Below are 20,314 nucleotides of genomic sequence, written 5' to 3' on the forward strand. Positions count from 1 at the left end.
TGCCTCAGCAAATGGCCCTGTTTGGGTTGTTAGGAGCCTTGTACACTAGAGGCAAGTAACTTTATCACTGTGTGCGATGCTACTCGTATGTCCTTGGTGTGTCTCTCAACAAAGTCCAGAGATGTAAGACTTCCGGAATTTTTTTTCTTTCTTTTTTTTACATTTATGGAATTGGATGATGATAATTTGTCATAAAAAGAGCAAAAAAAAAACTTTTTTAGGATGGGGCGAGGGGGTGAACCCCCACAGGGGCTCTGCCACATGGACCCCCTGTTGCACACCTCGCCTTCAGCTCACATGATTTTCAGGGAGTGGATCATTACCTCACTTACATCTCTGAAAGTCTCATGACTTTCACATCCGTAACTTATGGCGCATACGACGTTTTCTCAGTCAGGATGCATGTCATCATGCCGTCAGAGCACTTGTCTTGTCTCGCATAGACTATGCCAACTCCCTCATGTATGGTGCCCGTGAAATGGACCTAAAACGGCTGCAGCGTCTCCAAAATAAGGCAGCTAGGCTCATCTTTGCATGTGGACGAGACAGGTGCTCTGCCGATTTGTTGAATACCCTCCATTGGCTCCCGGTGAAAGAAAGAATTAATTTCAAAATCATGTTGCACATATACAACTGCATATCAGGTACTGCTCCGGCATATCTACAAGATCTTGTCACGTTTATAATCATCCAGATTCATCTAGAAGCAGTCGCAGGCTTCGCTCATCATCTGACAAAACAAGGCTCTATACAGTTCGCTCCAGTAAAAGAGCCGGGGATTGCTGTTTCACCGTTTTCGGGCCCCAGCACTGGAACAAGCTCCCTGTTTATATCAGAGAAGCGGAATCTGTGGCTGCTTTTAAACGAAGACGTATCTTTTTCCAAATCAGTAATTTCTTGTTGTTGTTTTTATTTTGTTTTTCTTGTGTATTTTGTTTTGGAGCAAAAGCGCTGTGTTATCTGTAGAGCGCTATAGAAATGTCCTTTAATAACAATAATAATGAGGGAGAATCATATCATAGACCATATGAAGAACAGTTGAATAATCCTCAACCAGAATTCCTAAATGTTTTGTCATCAATAAGATCACATTGGCTTGATGTATCTTAATCAAATCCTCGGTTTCAACTCAGTTTTGCTCTCAGCGCTGTAGCCATCTCATGTGGGTCTGGACATGCCTGTGATTGGTTGATGAAATATTCCTATTCCCAATTCACTACCATGTCAGCACTACACAGTCTGGACATGCACACTTCAAAATTGGCTAGTGAGCTTCACTAGCATGCAGCATGGCTCAAAAAACATGTTTTACCATTAATTATTGCAATTAGAGTTCAATAGTTTGATTTGCCTACATTTTGCAATCCTGAGATTGGAGCTCCAAAAAACAAATGACTCAAAAGAGCAATGAAAAAAATGACTGCAACTTTGGTAACATTTATCAAAATACGCTGGGGTAAAGAAACTATTTTGTAGAACTCATTTCACATGTACTAAAAAAGACTACACCGGAATGGTATCGCCATCTGGTTTGCACTGTCAAGTCAATGTTTGCCAATCGGAATTTTCCCAGCACTTTTTTCAGTGCAGTGGTTGTAGTCCTTGCCCCTATAATATACATATCTTACTTGTCACCAAATTTTATTTCAGCACAGACAACAGATGTGGAGTTACAGTCAAAAATGAGGGAAAACCAATATTTGATCAATAAATCAATAACTACTTCCCTTGAGTTGCTGAATTTTCAGTGCAGTAGTTGTAGTCCTTGCCCTATAATATACATATCTTACTTGTCACCAATGTGCTATAATTTTTGAGAAAAATGCAAAGATAGGCACAAAATTGGGCAAGGGTGTAGTACCCCCTTAAGTTTGGCCTTAATTGGCATAATTTGTGTATGTGAAATTCTGTACACAGTTTTGTAAGCGCACAAGCTGATCCCTGTGAATTTTATGGAAATACTAACTTTTAGATCTGTCCAATTGTTACCAATTTTAACAAAGATGCTTATAAATTGCAAAATAGCAGTATTTGACTATCAAATAAATGTTGTTTTGATTGACAGGATCCAAATAGAGGAATGAGAACTCCAGAGAAAGGAGGACGGATACCTTCCATTTCCAATATATCACCGATTAACAAGACCGGCCAAGTTAAGGTACAGTATATCCCTAATTCATTCCCTCTTAGATAGCGAGAACCCGTCTGAGCAAGCGTTAGAAAAATCCAAACCATGCATTGATTGTGTCTAATATGCACTCCCTGTAGTTTGCACATGTTCGCGTCGCATAGGCTTGATTCATTTTTCGGGTGGGTTTATGCATTTATAATTGGTTCTATTTTCCAATATTTTTAGTGATAATTGTATTATAAAATAACAAAATCACAAGTTTCTTTTCTTTTCGTGTATGAAATAGGTTAATGAACAGATATTACTTGCTGGTGGGATTTTTAAGGGAGGGCACTTTTAGTTTGTGTCTAAAATTCCAGTTATGTCAAGGGAGCCCATATCGCCCTTAGACGAATGTCATTTAAGTGTTTCTTAGTTCGTATATATGTTGAAAGAGGCTGGTACAATGTAATTTTGTTGATGTTTTCTATTTGCAGATGGAAGCGGGTAAACCAGGCTCAACAAATGAGGGCGTATTAGCTAATTTCTTCAATAGTTTACTGAGTAAGAAAACAGCAGGATCACCAGGGTCACCAGGAACACCAGCATCACCACAAAAAGGTAATCAATCAATCAATCAATCAATCAATCAACCAACCAGTCAATCAATGAAATGATAACCCCAAATTGGGTAATTGAATCATCTGAGAAAAAAATTCAAAGGTTTAAGTAGCTGCTTTCAAATATAATGACCCTAGGTCCATGGACGAAAGAGGTAACGGACCACGTACAATCAGTCCCCATGCATTGTATGCTTTGAATTCTCGCATATTCATGAGGGCCGATAGTTCGATTGTGCCGTGTCTAACAATCACGCCAGCATTGTGTGCCTTTGCGATTATGCGATGGACCGTAAAAATATGCAGTAAGCGTCTAGCAGTCTCGCCTGTCGCATTTCATAGAACAATCGGCCCTCATTATCGGGTGATGCTGAGACTTTGATTGATTTTACGCGGTCTGTTATCTCTTTCATCCATGCATAGGTCACTCAGAGTTGCCAGGCCTGCGATTTGGTAACCCAGTTAGGCAACTTTTGACGACTTATAACAATTTTCTGTCCCATAAAAACCAATTGATAAAAACAATAATTTGGCGACTTTTCAACATTTGCTCCCATGACTTCCGGTAGTTTCCTGTCCCATAGAAACCAAAGGGGAAAGAGGAAAAATGGGTGACTTTGAAACTTTGTGGCAACCCTGATGTCATTCAATGGGCTATTCCAGTTGAAATCCATACACCCCTATGGAAGACATGATTTTAATATCCCTCACAGGGGGTGCAGACTTCAAATGGAGTCACCCATTCAGGTAACCCCATTTGAAATTCACACTCCCTGTGTGTGAGGTTACAGTCATGTCTTATACAGGGGGTGTATGGGTTTCAACAGGAATAGCCCAATGATGTTGAGGCACAGTCAAAACGAGTGTTGACCTTTTCAACATCTTCAAACCTCAGGAATATTAAATGCACTTTCGATGGCGTTTTCAACATGTCATACCATGTGAATATGGCAGGAAATAAAAAATTGTTGTCATGCCACAATGAATTGATTTAGCTTGAGTTATATGAATTAGGTCATAATGGATGAGAAAACCAACAGCTGGTTGAACAAAACCACAGTTTGTATCCACCTACAAATTGGGCTTGAAAGTTGGCAAACCTAGTTTTGAAATATGGTCCAATAAACATTTTAATTAACAACACAGCTCAATCTATTTTTTTTTTCCCCTTGAAACCAAGTTGCAAGGACATGCAATACATCACTGTAATTTACAGTATAACACTTATTTAAACCGAACTTGCTTGTCCAATAATGCAAAAAGTGAAATGCCAATTTTCTAGCCCATTAATGCCCAATCCCGTTCCATGTGCAACAGCTGTATGTGTGCATTAGTAACTGGTGGTCCATTTCTTGAAGCATGGCTAGTGTCCAAGCTTCCTAAGCCATTAGGCTTAGGCCCAATTAGTCCTATATACCAATGCTTACAATTTCACATCGTGCATCACCTAGAAAGAGAAATCAATAAAGTGGATCCACATTGGTAGGGATAGTCTGCTGGCTTAGGAACCCTGACCACTTAGCCAAGCTTCGAGAAATCGGACCTGGGAGACTTAAAGACAGGTTTTATACATCAGGTGTTGGGTCTGACACCAAACCCTTATTATTATTGATAAATATATTGATCCCAACATTTTAAATGCCTATAATCAGATTCTGGTTTTTTAATTTTGTATCATTTAAGATGATAGCACTTTACCTGAAGAAAACGGGAACTGAAATTTAAATAAAAATAGTGACATGTAAGGAAAGCCGGTTAGTCGGTCATAGTCATCGTAATATGCATGTGCTGCATGTATCACACCTTTGATTCTGTATGCTTGGCTTAATTCAGGGTTGCCACTATTTCATACCAAAGGTGCGGCATACACCAAGTTTCGACCATGTTCAGTAGCCCAATATACAGAAAAACCACTTATTTGGGCGCTTTTACTGAGTATAGTCAAGAAAACACCCAATTGGGTGGATCACTTCTTAATTATCAGCAAAGTGGTCACTTTGAAAGGGCAACACAATCTAGATTTTATGGAGACTCAAAAGGGCTGTGAATATTGACAAATTAAAGGAAATTTTCATATCAAAATTAAAAGGAAATTTTCATTTAAAACTTTCATAAAAAATTGCCATTCTCTTGGTCAAGCTGATGTCACACAAGGGGGGGGGGGAAGCTTTGTGTTACCAAGTGAATGCCTTGATACTTGCAAAAGTAGTCCAATTTTGAGTAAACCTGCTGCTCCGTGGCAACCCTGCTTGGCTTCATGTGGTTACTACTTACAAAGTTTGCACTAATGGCATTGTGGTAGAGAAAACACCATCATTCATTGTGGATCTATAGGTATTAATGGTAAATGATGCAGAAGCATTAGGTGATGAGGAAAAAATCCTGTTCTCTGGGCGGACGGACTTTTTGAAATCCTGTTCTCTGGGCGTAGGGTTGGTCAGTCAGGCGTTTGTTTGTTTTGGGGTGTGTTTTTTTTCCTTCAAAAAATCACCAAAATCCGGTTTATCCTTAGTGTAAGAGAACACAAAATACTAATAGGATTAGGGTTAGGAATTAGGGTTAGGGTAATGGTTAGGGTTAGGGTAGGATTAGGGTTAGGATTAGAGTTGGGATATATTTGGTATTCTCTTACACGAAGGATACACCCAAAATCTGTATAAATTTGAAAAGCAAATATCATACACTAAAAAAGGGAAGCATTCACCAAAAAATGGCTGCTTTTACATGCAACAACCCAAATCTAGGTCAGTTTAGCTCATAGAACAGGTTGTTTTTTTCCCGTCACCTTAGAATCAGGGGTAAATTCTTCAATAATGTGTATCAAGGAATGATAAGTGCAGTTGAGTAAGCAGAGAATAGCCACAGTCATAGTTTATTTCAGAAGAACCAAATAATAGCATTGGATAACAAATTTATATATATATATATAATTTGGTTCACCTCAAGTTCGGTAGTGAAGTCAATGCTTTTTCGCAGTTTGTTTGTTTGTTTATTTCTTCTTTATACTGGGTCCATATTCAGGGAAAATTTAAGTATTCCCCTGTTCTTCCATATGGCGCAGTTGCGCCGCAAGCGTGCCAATGAACTGTCCCTGTATGCGTGCGTGTACACTCAGCGCGTTATCTTTGCACGCGCGATTCGATACTGCGGCAAGCAAAAAACGCACGTACATCACTACCAAACTTGAGGTGAACCAAATTATAGTGTAGTTTGTTCTGGGTGGTCAAAATTTTCAAAAATATTAAAATCATTAAAATACATTAATACGTAATATCTAGATACCAACATTGAATATTAACAAATAAATTGCACAATGTAGAAAATTATTTACTAATTGCATACAACTGCACTTGAAGAAAAATTTATATTAAACATAACTCACACTAGGGAGAAAATTGCATGCAGGACAGTCTATGAGAAGTGAGTAAAAAGACACATCTAATGCAATATATGGAGCGGTACTGTTTTTAAAACGGAGGGTTCTGATCCTGTGGTTCTGATACGCAGCTGCAAGATGTTTATGGCATTGCAAAGACTGGCAGAATGAATCTCTACCCTAGTCTGGTAGGAGGGAGAAGATTTTGAGATGTAGTTGTGGTACAAAATCCCTTCAGCAAACCAGCAATGATTTTCTCTTCTATTAGTAGTGCTGCAGAATTGTGAAACCATTGTTAAATTTTTGTGAAAAGTGTGAAATTTGGCTCAGATGTAGTATTCAGTCTAGTGAACAATTCTAGGGGGAGGGCCAAAAATATTTTGTCCAATATGGCCGCCATAGAGGTCATCGAACTTTATACAGGGAAAAAATTCAGAGTTGTTCAAATTGAGTTATAAACCATACCAACGTGTTCCCCTGGTCACAAGGATCCAGAAAAAGTATAGTTTGACCTATCTGTGATGTATGGTTCTCAAGTTATAAGCAAAAAGGTCAAAGGTCAAGGTTTGAAATCTACAGGGCTCAAATTTGAAAACTTGTTTTTTGCTATGATTCACCATTATGCAGCCCTATAGATATATTCTCAAGCTATGTGCTTGGCATGCAATTATGGGAAAGATCATATAAAAGGGTTCCAATACATGTATACACAATTTAATTTGTAAATTTGGATGTTTTCATGGACATCGCAATCTATTTCTGGAAAATATTTGACCCTCCCAGTGAACTGGTCAGCTGATAGGCAGCTTGGAAAGCTATATAATGGGGTATTCCCTTTGAAATCCTCACTCCCTCTGTGGAATATTTAGCTAAATTCTTCCACAGAGGGAGTGTTTTTCAAATCAAATTGGCTGGGGTAATTAATTTGAAAACCATAATGCCCCTGCGTATGGCTTTACCTATATCTTCCACAACTGGAGTATTTCAAATGGAACTTACACAATTATTGCGTATTCTATTTAAAAACCATACTCCCTCTGTGGAATCTTCCACAGGGGAGTGTGGATGTCAAACAGAATAGCTCAATGCCTGGTCATGTGTGACAGCTGGAAGGGTTGGTCTTTCTTTATGTTGGGTCAGAGAAGAAATTATAATCAACCACAGGTCTGATTTTAATTAATTATTGATCTGATTTCCTCCAACAGTCATTTGCACATCATCTGGCAGATATTTTAAATTGTTCTTAAGGTGGTTCGAAAGGCAAGGTTTAGGGAAATCATGAATTCCAACATTTTTGCAAATATCTCCAAAACCTTTCATGATACAATCTCAAAAAGTGAGTTTGTGCTTATGTAGGGATATGTTGGCCATGTTATGAAGGTAATAAAACCGTTGCCATGGTAACCAAGATTATTCCTTCTGACCAATCACATTAAAAGTTGGTTTTTCCTGTTTTTCAAAGTGAAATCACTTCATTTGTCCCAATAGATATACTCATATGTTGAGTCATGTTCCTACACACCTCCACTGATTTTCCGTAAAAAATCAGTGGAATTCCCCTAGAACATGTCAAAGTGAAAATTTAGTTTTTGTACAGATTCCATGATTTTACAAAACCAACTTTTAATGTGATTGGTCAAAATCAGTAGCGACTGCTTGGTTACCATGGCAACGGTTTTATTACCTTCATAACATGGCCAACATATCCCTACATAAGTACAAACTCACTTGAGATTGTATCATGAAAGGTTTTGGAGATATTTGCAAAAATGTTGGAATTCATGATTTCCCTAAACCTTGCCTTTCGAACCACCTTAAGCTGGCCCAGTGTTTAATCTGGGATTTTGGGTGGTTCAGATGATAAGCTGGTCCAGTTTTTAAATCTTGGATTTTAGGTGGTTTGGTCTGCATTCATACAGCTTTCACACCATTGCTTTATATCTCTTTCTGCATTCCCTGTCAGCTGGCCATCAGTCCAATATGTTGTTGCCTTATGACTTGGACAGTGTCCTTTAGACGCAATGCACCTCCAAAATTGCATGTCCCAATATTTCATCCATTGTACATTTAACAGAGATGAGAGTTTTCCAGAAATCTGTGGACTTTTTTGAGTACATATTTCCCAGCAATTCTATGTTAAGACATTTCTGCATAATTCATGATGTCACCTGTCATTCAGGATATCAGTTATTTTTGTATACTCACATATTTTATAAATTATGTAATTGCATCTTTTATGGCAGAAGAATATAATAGGGTTGCTGAAAACTGAGAACTTTAATTTTGGCCTTGTTCACCTTACAGTGTGCCTAGTTTAGCGTGGAAGTGACTAATTTGAAAAAGCACTTTTTGTGCACCAAGAAGTCAATATTACATGTATGTAAGGGAACAAACCAAAAGATCAGTGACGTCCTATAAACGTAACTAGTTTCGTTTCTCAGCCGATCCCCTCCCTCCCTGCCAGAAACGTAATAATGAAATGTTGAAAATTTTGACATAATAATAATAATAACACATACTTCAGACCGATGTTTTTGTACAAACGTAATCGAGTATTTTTACCCCCTCCCCCCTAAACGAAAATAGTTTCGTTTATAGGACGTCATTAATCTTTTGTTTTGTTTCCTAACATTGATGGTGAATAAGAAAACTAACAGCTGCTGCTGAAAATATTATACAGCAGGTGAAAATGGAAGGAGTTGGAATAAAAGAGAGATTTTCTACAACTTGTTAGGTCCATTTCCATTTTTGCTCCTGACAAATTTCAGAGCAAGGTCCTAGATGAGTTCAATTTGTGAGTGTGGGGGGCATGAGTGTGTGCATGGATGTGGGTGTGTGCTGTTGCTGTTTGTGTCTGTTTTGCCAACATCATGAATATTAGAATTAGTACATCATCAAATGTACAGTGTGCGACCGTGTTGACACTTGTTGACACTTGTTTTGTGTTAGCAATAGACAAGTGAGGTCTGACAGTTTATTGTTTTATTATTATTTATAACCATTGTTGTTTTTGTTAATTTTTGAGTGCTGTGACTCTTGAACTTAATATCAATTATTGATTGTGTCATCAACAACCAATTATTATGTAGATCCCAAATTGCTCTCACTCCTCTCAAAAGGCAGTCCCTGATGTCTAAAAGACATCAATAAATTCCAATCCGTACATCTAAACTATCCTTTTTAAAAATGGAAGAAATTTTGTTTTGACAGAAGATTTGAAAGAAAATGTTCATTATTTAAATGTACAATACTTGCAGCACTGCTTATCAAAGAATGGTGGTGGTATTCCTTCCCCCTCTCCCTCCCCTTTCAATTGTGGTTATTAAGCCACAAAGGTTTGAACCAGAACCAGCCAATATGTGGATCCTGGGTTTTATCTAACGAAAGTCAATTTGACCAAAATTCCTTCCCACAGGGGGATAGGCACAACCAGGGGGAGCGCTAGAACAAAACACTCCAGAGTCCACAGGGACCCCTGAACTTGCAGAAAATTAAAACGTAGGGGGTCTATTTGGTGAGCCAGAGTTGCACAAATGCAGCATAAATAGTATCTGCAGTAGTGCTAGATTGAAAAACTGGGGGGTCTGCAGGGACCCCTGAACTTTCAGAAACTTTAAATATAGGGGTCCGAACTGTATTTTGGTGAGGCTGGGACACCCCTAAAGCAACCTAGTGCTAATCCTGGGCATATCAATATTGCATAACAATAGATACTCAGAGGTTGATCCATTACGCTATATTGTATTGTGCAAAGAAATTTCGGCAAACCGACTTCCCGCAGGGGAACCCTGGATCCACAGATCAAACTGCTATATATTTTGTGAAATCTCAACAACTGAGTTTACAAATAAGATGGCATTAACTTTTGATATTACATTGAAACATTGTTAAATAGATTGAGTTATAAATCACCTCACATTTACTTTCGTTATTCCTTTTATATAATTATTTATCTTACTTTTTATTTATTTAATGATACATTTTTAACTTGCATTGGGAATGAAGATTGGGAATGAAGATTTGTTCAGGTTTCAAAAATGTAACTGGACAGAACAAGATTAGCAAATCTCTCTTAACATTTGACACAAATCATCAGTTAAACTGCCTGATGTAGTCCTAACATCTTTTATCTCTATGCACAAGGCTCATGTTAACACCATGAGAACTACCTGCCTATTGGTCAAAAAGAAGTTTTCATTATCAATTGGACCAATCAGCAACATTGTTAGAATAATTTCTCCACACAAAAAAAATGGGGTGAATTATTTGCAAAGCTCCATTCTGATTGGTGATTAAAGTGAAGATATCACATAATTGACCAATCAGAGGCAATGTTAGATCAGGAGGTAGTGCTCAGGGAGTTGGGGAACAAACCAATATATTGATGAAGTCCTATATACGTAGTTAATTTCATAGCCCCTTCCCTGCCCATCTATAAGAAAAGCGAATATAAGTAAAAATTCCCACTTAACATTGCATGATAATATATTATAAAGAAGTATGAATGGTCTAAAATGCTGTTCAACAATGTTTTAATATAACAACATAATAACAACATTTTGGGCAGTTCATACTTCTTTAAATATGTAATAAAAGCGGAAGTGGATCAAAATAACATGAATGTTTTTTAAGAGCATTGGAAGAAGTGTAATCAATATTTTTAAACCCCTCCTTCATAATAAAACTAGGTATATTTGTAGGACTTTATCAATCATGGTTTGTTCCCTTATACATTGAATAAGCAAAGGATATTGGGCTATTCCATCTAAATTCCACACTACTACTGTGAAAGATTTTTCAAATATCTTCCACAGGGGAGTACGAATTTCAAATGGAATTAACACATTAGACAGCTGCATTAGTATTTCATACACCTTCTGAGAAAGATTGAACCAGAATCATCCACTGAGGGAGGGTGAGTTCTGCCTAATGTGCTTATTCCATTTGAAATTCATACTCCCCCTGTGAAAGATATTTCCAAAATCTTCCACAGGGGTAGTGTGGATTTTAAATGGAATAGCCCATTGTTGATTGCAGTAGTTATAAAGGCTTTATTAGGATTGGAAGTGCATTGAAGTTTTGATCTTTGTCTACCCCAGAAATTATGTGTGTGCTGACATGTTATGCTTTACTCTTACATTTCAGCAGGGGACAAAACCGTTCGAAGCGATGCAGCTGCAGAACTGGACAGAATGAACCGGACCAGAAGACCTGTACCAGGCGTATCTCCCACCACGAACAACGCATCATAGGAAATAAACGTGCTTCGTTGCCAGTCTATGTTTGTACCTAAAATATATAAATATTATATATATACATAGAGCAAGCGCTGTCTGTTCTTATAATATGTCGGTTTTACCCATTCCCTTCTTGCCCGCCCTTCCATCGGACATTTTTCAGTGTATGGATTAGAGAGTAGCATAGCATGCTCAGTAAGGCAGAAGAAATAGCGAAGACATCATCGCTAGCTGATGAAATAAGAGACACAGAAGGGTAGATGCATGACAAGTAGTTGGTTCAGGTTCATCTTATTGGTAGAACTAAATTGGACACAACTTTGCAATGGAATCACTTCGCTCAAAATGCTTACATGCAAGTTGGTACGAGTGGTGTTCTAAACACGGTGTTGTTGAAGTTTATGGTATATGGATTGGAGATGTGCTTCAATGTGACATTTGAGAAACACATGGACTTGGCTCTGGATTTGAGGGTACTTCACCATCGCAGCACTATCTGATAAGCGGGTATCCAAGAACAAGCTGTAAAGGCTAACAAAAAGTGCATGCAGTATAGTGATAAAGTGTACAATGCTTTCTGCTCCGTAGCATGCAAAAGAAGTGTCTATAAGCTTTGGTGAACAACATCAAGAAATGGCTGAGAATTCCCACAGAAATTTGGCTCCGTTGATGATCTTTATTTTGATGTTAATATTTAATTTTCATATTTTAATTTCAATTCTATTTTCAGTTAATTTAAGATTATAATGATAACAAATCAGTTCAAAAGTGTTGTGTCACGTTTTTGTTTTGTTATGTGGGCCAAGTATTGTTTGACTTAACCCCATGGGCACTACTGCCTTTCTTACAGAGCGATTGATTGGTTGATTACATGATATAATCATCTGAGCAACCAATCAAAATAGAGCTTCTAGATATCTCAGCAAGTTTAAGCTTAATCCCCTTCAATCCTACTGGCTATTCTTATCATACCTCTGATTGGCTCAATACGTGATATAGCCCTCTTTATAACCAATCAAAATAGTTCATTGAGCCGGTAGTACCTCTGGGGTTAATGAATGTTATTGATATAGGATGTATTTATTTAAACCTACTTGATAACAGAAAAAAGTGATAACTTGGTAACAATTAGTAAAAACAAAATGGCAAGGAATATCTCCGTAAAGCATGGCATGTAGAATCAATTGCATGATAAACAATCAATCTTGTATAAATTTGGTAGAACTTTGGAAGTTTAAAAGAACATGTTTGGAAATGTCAGTGTTTTGGAACTGATTGAGAGCATTAAAAAATGCTAATATTTATAAAAACATATTCGCAAGACTAAAACGTATAGCTATCATAGTTTAATGACCTGAAATGTTTTTCCCCACATATGTTGAAGTATTTTGTTTTAAAAAATGAAGTGTAGTTTATCATTAAAAAATTAGGGGATAGCATATATTGTCACTTTAGAAAGTCCGTACTATACAACTCAGCCATACCTATTGGAAAATATTGGTATAATTACATAATCCACCCTGTAGTGAATGCTGTATACAGTACCAATGAAAATACCAGAAACTATATTCAATTATTGAGTAACTTTTGCGTACATACCATTAACTCTCTCCACGCTGGTTTCGACTGCAAACGACAAGTTTAATAAAAAAATTCCAGAATTGTAAATTTTCATGACCGTATTTGGAATCAGCATGAAAAATGCATTCAAATGAGTACAAACAAGGCCAGTATTGGTTCAGTAGTTCTCAATATAGTTCTTGATATTTTGAGAAAATATGTCAAAACTTGGAACTTTTTATTAATATGATATGGCTAGCACGCAGAGCATTAAGCACTACTCGACTCACTGCATGGGCAATGTATCTTTGAAGTTAATATGATGCAAACTTTTAAATTTACACCCATATAGCCCTATATCTCCCAATAAGGTCAAGGTATATAGAGTACATGCACATTTTTGGGTATTCCATAAAAAATCCACACTACCCCTGTGGAAGGTTTTGGAAATATCTTCCACAGAGGGAGTATGAATTTCAAATGGAATGAACACATTAGCTGCTCCATTTGAATTTCATACACCCTCTGAGGAAATATTCAACCCGAATCCTCAACTTAGGGAGGGTGTGTTGCAAATGGAGCTGCTAATGTGTTCATTCCGATTGAAATTCTGTTCATTCTCCCTCTGTGTAAGATATTTCTAAAATCTTCCACAGGGGTAGTGTGGATTTTAAATAGAATAGCCCATTTTATGGATCTGTTACAGTGACATTGTTGGTTAGTGGGTGTGCACTTTTTTATGGCCTTCACAGCAACCCATATTTTAAAAATTGTTTCATTGATACTGTAAAACCTCGTCTACAAGCATATATAGTGTTTTTGATGAAAGCTAAATTAATAAGATACATGCGTAAATATGCCAATACAATAGATTGGTCTAACAATAATACTTATTTATATATGCTTGGATCTGTAATTTATTTGCTCAAATTCCATAATGGCGCCTGGATTAATTTAGCGTTCATCAGAAGCACTCTATATGTGATGCGATCAAGCAAAATCAGTCGGAACTCGGAAATAATGATTTTGAGATATAGCCAAACAAAGGAAGTTTTTCCTTTTGTTTCCTCTTGTTTTGGAAACTCTTTAATTGCTCATATCTTTGGAACTGGTTGCTCGATTTCAATGCGGTTTTCGGCAAATTCCAGCTTTGTAAATGGTTTTTACTATCCTATAAGAAACTGAAAATTTATTATTGCCGAGTTCCGACTGATTTTGCTTGATCGCATCGCATATGCTTATAGTCAAGGTTTTACGGTATGTGTCAGTTGAGCCTACTTTCTTACAAAGGCTGCATATTTCCTATAATATATCAATGCTGAATCAAATCATATATTGGCACATATCCGATACATAATCTTATGGTTGATGTGATTCATCCCAATTTTACGATACATGTGCATGGATACAGCTTTTATTAACAGTAAACATGCAAAGTTTCTTTGTCTTGTCATGTCTGATCGTTTAAAAAAAGTACAACATATCATAAGAAATAATGATGTGTTCCTTATATAAGTGTAAAAACAGTATTTTAGATTGTACAGAGTTCTGGTTCATGGGGTGCATGTACAACATGGCTGCACATGGCTCATAAACAATCTTGTTGTATGTGTGTGTAATATATGAACTGGTCAAATATGATTGCATGTAAGCGTTACATGCTCGACAAACAGCAGAGAACACTGTACATTAATGATGCTGATTTTACATTCCAAATCGGAACTAATTCTTAGAAACATTGTAATTAGCCTTGGAAATATAATCAAAATGTTTGCTGGTGTTCAAAAACCAAGACATTCAGTTAAAAGAAACTAGGAAAAGAATGAACTCACAGAAGATATCTACCACTTCCCACAATGCATTTCTTCCCTGTACTGATTTGCTATTCAGTGCAACATGGGTCAATAGTGACAAAAAATACCTTAATTAACAGAACTCATCCAGATCTTGCAATTGAGGAATTTCTTGTCACTATCGACCATGTTGACTGAATAGCAAACCAGTACATGGAAGAAATGCATTATGGGAAGTGTAAGATACCGTGTGTGGAATGAGTTATGAAGGGCATAACCAGGAGGAGGCAGAAAGAGAATAATATTCAGTTAATTGGAACGGGAAAGGTGAAAAATTATTGATAATTTGACCTTTTTCCTCGCCAAATACACTTCCATCTATTTGATGTGACAGGAAATAAGACTCACCCTTGATATACAGAGATTGTAAACGGTTCTCTCTACCAATGTTTGACTTACTTTGATATGTCATCCCATATCCAGGGTATTTCATTAACCCCATGAGAACTACCTGCCGATTCGCCAAAATGAATATTGTGTCCAATTTTGAACCAATCAAGGAGGGTATTAATATGATCATCTGCAAATGCAAGTTTGACCATAAATTGTTTAAAGCCTAGTCATAATTGGCGATCAACCAATCAGAAATGCTGTTAGATACCCAGTAGTGTCCAGGCGGTTAAAGTGAGGTGGAGCGCTAAACATCTATTCATTTGACCCATAGGGGTAACTCCTACCTCGACACACTGGTTGCTCTCCTACATTATATATTTCGTGAACGTCTGGATGTGTAAGGGTTATAAGCAAAGTTACTTTGAATAAGCTATATCTCAAGAGTAAGGGCATTAAGCAAAGTTACTTTGAATAAACTATATCTCAAGAGATTCATGACATTCCAAAGCATGTACTTTGCATAATAATTATATTAGCTATACACTAGGTCAAAGTTGAATACTTGGTGCAGGTATTAGTGTTGTCTTATTTGCAATGGTGCCTATTATTTTGTTAACAGTATCTGCTATTTATGATAACGTCAAGTTGAATTTTTAGGCACACTTCAAAATTCTTTTGCAGCTATAGTAAATACTTCAATTAAGTTTATGTTTGGACCACAGAATTAGAGAAGGAGAACCGGGACTCAACTGCCATCTTCATACAGGCATGGAGCAAAAATTGGGGGTATTCGGTTTCCCTTGGAATGCACTCGAGGCATTCTTTGTCATGTAAGCGCGACATAGATGATGGACTCACTTGAGAGACACACTTGATGCGACCTGCACGCGAGTATCAAAACGCTTCAGATGAGATGCAAAATTGTATTTGTTCGTCTCCGCGCACCATCGGCGAGGACCCGAATACCCCCAATTTTCTCCCCCATAGCTGACAGCGCGATTGTATGTTGCAGTATAGGGAGTCCTGGTTCTCCTTCTCTAATTCTGTGGTTTGGACTCATATTTTTTGACTTCTGCATGCTGTTGCATTTTGTGTGATGCTGTCATGTTTGGTTTGGTATTTATCAAATAAAAATTGATTGGAATTCAAGCATGCACGCACATCCATGTAAATTTTACATGCTGAATTATTTTGTTGTGCGTATTCTGCCTTACCATAACAAAAGGGCACAACTGACTTAACCTATTTTGAGATAATGGACAAATCTGTATTCAGTTAGCATTCACTTGTACATACAAACCAACTATGTAAGGATAACTACAGTTAGGGATTGGGTTTGAATTGAGGGTGTTTCAGATATTCTATAAAAACTACTACCAAGAGAAAGCCATCTACGGTGAAGACTCAATTTCGGCTAAATGGTCAGTTGGCGTCCTTTTGTCATGGTACAGCAGTATGGTCTGAGACAGTATTCCCACTAAGGCTGTATGGCTTACGGCACAAAATTGGTGCAGGCAGTTGACAAATTAGCCCAGAAGAATTAGAGAAAAAAAAAGAAAAGATTCAAAAACAGAAACCTTTAATTACTCTCTGGGCTAATTTTTCAATGAAAGTGTGACACTGTCCCAAGCTTGAAATCTTTAAAGGAGCACTAGTGTGGGAGGTTTTGAAATTGGGTTATATTACAGGGTTAGAATTTCGGCACAAATCGGATTCACACAAAAATTCAAATATAAGATACAACTTTGATTAGCGGAAGCATTTCAACACTGGCGATAGTTTAAAGAGGCCAAAGTGAGAAAAAGATTAGCTTGTGTGAAGTGCTGAGTTTGAACATGGTTTAGCAAATTTATGCATAATACACTTCATTTTCGAAGCAACCGAACCCCAAAAAGAGCAAATTATTGTCTAATTTACTCCCAATCATTAATATAAGCTGATGTAACAGCAAAAACAGCCTATCGATACGTTGAAATGTGAAACCAAGATGGCTGACCTATGTTTTGGTTATTGTAGAGGGCAGTATTATTTTGGGCAGCGGAAGACAGATACGTACATTGAGGCAATTCTTAATATGCGCAAATCAGCTTGATTCTCGTGCACGGTGGTGAAATTCTGACCCTGCTATATTGAAATGGTTAGGCTGACTATTGATGTGAAATAACTTGGAAGTGTCTCAAAAGTCTGGATTTCAAGAAAATCTTGCATCTAAATTATGGAAGTGCATCTTCCAGTTACCAACCTCCACTCTCCAGCATCTCACGCACAAAAATATTCTATGAATTTGTTTTATAGTGTTATATAAATATCAGATAACTTATTGATTATGATAATGATGTTTGGTTATGAATAATATTGATTTTATTGGGTTTTGGAATGGGTTCAAACAAATGTTGTTTATCTCTCTTTAAAACACAGATGAATTGAATACAAGTATATTTTTGTTTTGTTTTATCAATTTTGTAGTGTTGTGTGTATGTAGAGTAAACCAAAGGTTTTAAGTTATTCCATTATTTTTTTAAAGGAATTCTTGTATGTAGTCAGTATTTTGTAGTTTCATAATACAGTCCCGGGTTAGGGGTAATGGCAGGGGTCAGCACTCAAATTTTTGATATAGACATGGACCCCAGCCAGTGAAGTCAGTGCAAAAAAACCATTTTGTTTTAGTTCTCAAGTCAGTCACTACATGAATTGAATTGGGCTATTCCAGTTGAAATCCATACGCCCCCTATGGAAGACATGATTTTAATCTTCCACACAGTGTGAATTTCAAATTGGGTTCCTTGAATGGATGACTCCATTTGAAATCTACACCCCCTCTGTGGGAGATTACGGTCATGTCTTCTTTTTCCTGTATGTGCTGTACCTCAATTTGAATATTGTCGCATGGGCTTTAGGGACCGATCGTTATTTACGGCAGGGGGGAATGGGTGTTTTGGCAAAAATATCGACAAAAAATTTCGCGTTCCCCCCTCGCGTCCGCTTAAAATTTTCGCGTTCCCCTTGTTTTCCCAATTTTCTCCATTTAAAATTTAACAATCCCCCTCCTGGTTCAACTAAAATTTCAGGTTCCCCCTCAATACCACAAAAAATTTCGTGTTCCCCCTAAATTTACCCATTCCCCCCTACCATAAATAACGACGCTCCCTTACATGCACAGTTTACTTATGCACAATCCTGGAACATAGGATTGATTGCAGATATCAGAACCGGGGATGGTCCCCCTTCTCTTTTCGAATAGATCTGACACTTATGGAGCAGTTGGTTTGACTCTTCCTGTACACAGGACACCAGCTTCATGTGACTTTCCTTACCACGAGACACTGTTCATACACTACAATATCTGCATGTGCTAAGCAGTGTATTGGGGTGAGAAGGAATTCTACATTTATATTTTATATACTGCTTGAAACAGAGTCTGCTCCACAATCAAAGAAATTATCTCTGATAAACTAACAATAACTGAACTGGGATAGGCAATAAAATGGCTCGAACCCACACAGATCGTATTATCCAGGCCAACGTCTTATCGCCTTAGACTACTCAGCCATCTCACCCTCGGCCATCTCACCCTCAGCCATCTCACCCTCTTCCATAGGGATATGTGGATTTCAACTGGAATAGCCTAAATTGCAACAACTGACCAATTACTGCTGCCTTCTGATGCTGTTTTACTTTGCTTGGCTTATAATTTGCAAAAAGATACTTACTGTGTGTACCAATAAAGTCCCAACTTAAATTGGTGTAATAAGCATGAGCCAGTCATGTGTGGCACATTGCACAACACACAGCTAAAGTCTTATTCAGATTCCCTTTTACAAATTAAGCGTACTGCTAGCCATCCAGCGCATATTATTTGCACAAGGTCCAATGCACACGCTTGACGTCGCGCGCGTATACGCGATGGTTAAGCTGTCAAATGAAATCTGAATAAGACTTTAGCGTTGTGCTATGCACAACTGCATCTATGTCATTTGTTATCAATACACATGTCAATTATAAGCCAAAAAAAGTATGGCATATCTCATTCCAGGCAAGGACATTAGTTGCTTGAGTAAAGTAAAACAAACAAGTATAAATTTCCATCATCCAACTGGTTGATAGACTTGTTTGCTCTTTTATTTTTTGGTAAAATTCTATAACTATTGTCTGATTTACTGCATGTTTGTATTTGTTATTTATCTCATTATGTTTTTGGACATTTAATTTTTGATTTGTATTGTATTCTTCTGTGTTTAAAAATGGAAACAAAAACACCCCCTGTGTAATTTGTATATATATTATTAAAACAATTGCTTGAAAAGGCATCCCAATCAATGTTTCATGTGTGTTTTAGATGTCCTAATAATTATAAATATTATTATTCTATATAACAGATAAATCTTTGCTGAAAACAAGTAAAGAGTTGTAGCTAACATGCAAATTTGTGAAAATTCTTTGAACATTTGTTGTTATACCGTAGGAAGCAGTTTTGCTAAATACAAGTAGCTGGGAGAAATATACATAGATGCTAGCTACTATAATAGACTAATTAGTAGCAGTGTTGCCAAAACTTTTCAGTGTCAAGGCGCGGCGCATTGACTCGCCAGGCCGCGGTAAAGGATTCTCAAGTAGCCCAATTTTTAAGCTTTCAAAAAGCGCCTAATACGGATATTTGGGCGGATTTACCCTTAATTTAGAACGCAAAACACCCAATTGGGCGGAAAAGCACTTGACTTTGAAACTTCCGGTACTTACTGGGAAGTTACTGACCGATCAATAAATGGTCACAAAACCCATTGTAATTTCAATTTGGAGCTTCAAAGACTCAAAACCTTTATAAATCGGCTAAATTGAAAGGAAAATACATCAAATTAGTGCCGTGGCCTGAGACTGGCAAAAGTAGCCCAATTTTAGACAAGTAGCGGCATGCTTTTTTGAGTAGCGGCAAGTGATCGCCAAGTAGCCCAATTGTGCGCCTAAAGCGCGGCGTTGGCATCACTGATTAGTAGAACATACTATTTAGTATAACAAGAGTTCAAAGAACTTTCTGGTCTTCATGTGTAATAACTGGTATCTGTGGTTGCTATGGTAACTATGGACCATGGTTACCAGTTGATGGGAAGTTCCATTATAAGTTGATGTCAAATATAGTATAAAAATGATATTGAAGAACTTGTATAAACTTGTGTTGCATATCATGTTTTTGTTTTCATATAAATACTGTTTTACTATAGGCCTTTGGA

At 37.3% G+C, this 20,314-nt stretch overlaps 1 protein-coding gene across 4 annotated transcripts in view; it reads left to right on the top strand.

The window, feature by feature from the left end:
• Positions 1–12,625, top strand: part of LOC140135462 (cytoplasmic dynein 1 light intermediate chain 2-like) — a 58,700-nt gene extending 46,075 nt beyond the window's left edge. The window contains exons 10-13 of one of the 4 annotated variants that reach the window (XM_072156970.1): positions 2,066–2,158; positions 2,608–2,731; positions 4,414–4,471; positions 11,252–11,353. In XM_072156970.1, the coding sequence (XP_072013071.1) occupies positions 2,066–2,158; positions 2,608–2,731; positions 4,414–4,448 (252 nt within the window). In that variant the 3' untranslated portion in view covers positions 4,449–4,471; positions 11,252–11,353. Of the gene's footprint in view, positions 1–2,065; positions 2,159–2,607; positions 2,732–4,413; positions 4,472–11,251 lie in introns of all 4 variants that reach the window. The other 3 variants (XM_072156971.1, XM_072156968.1, XM_072156969.1) reach the window with 3 other exon arrangements.
• The last annotated feature ends 7,689 nt before the right edge of the window (positions 12,626–20,314 follow it).

This window comes from Amphiura filiformis, chromosome 16, assembly GCF_039555335.1.
Source record: "Amphiura filiformis chromosome 16, Afil_fr2py, whole genome shotgun sequence".
Taxonomy (NCBI): Eukaryota; Metazoa; Echinodermata; class Ophiuroidea; order Amphilepidida; family Amphiuridae; genus Amphiura; species Amphiura filiformis.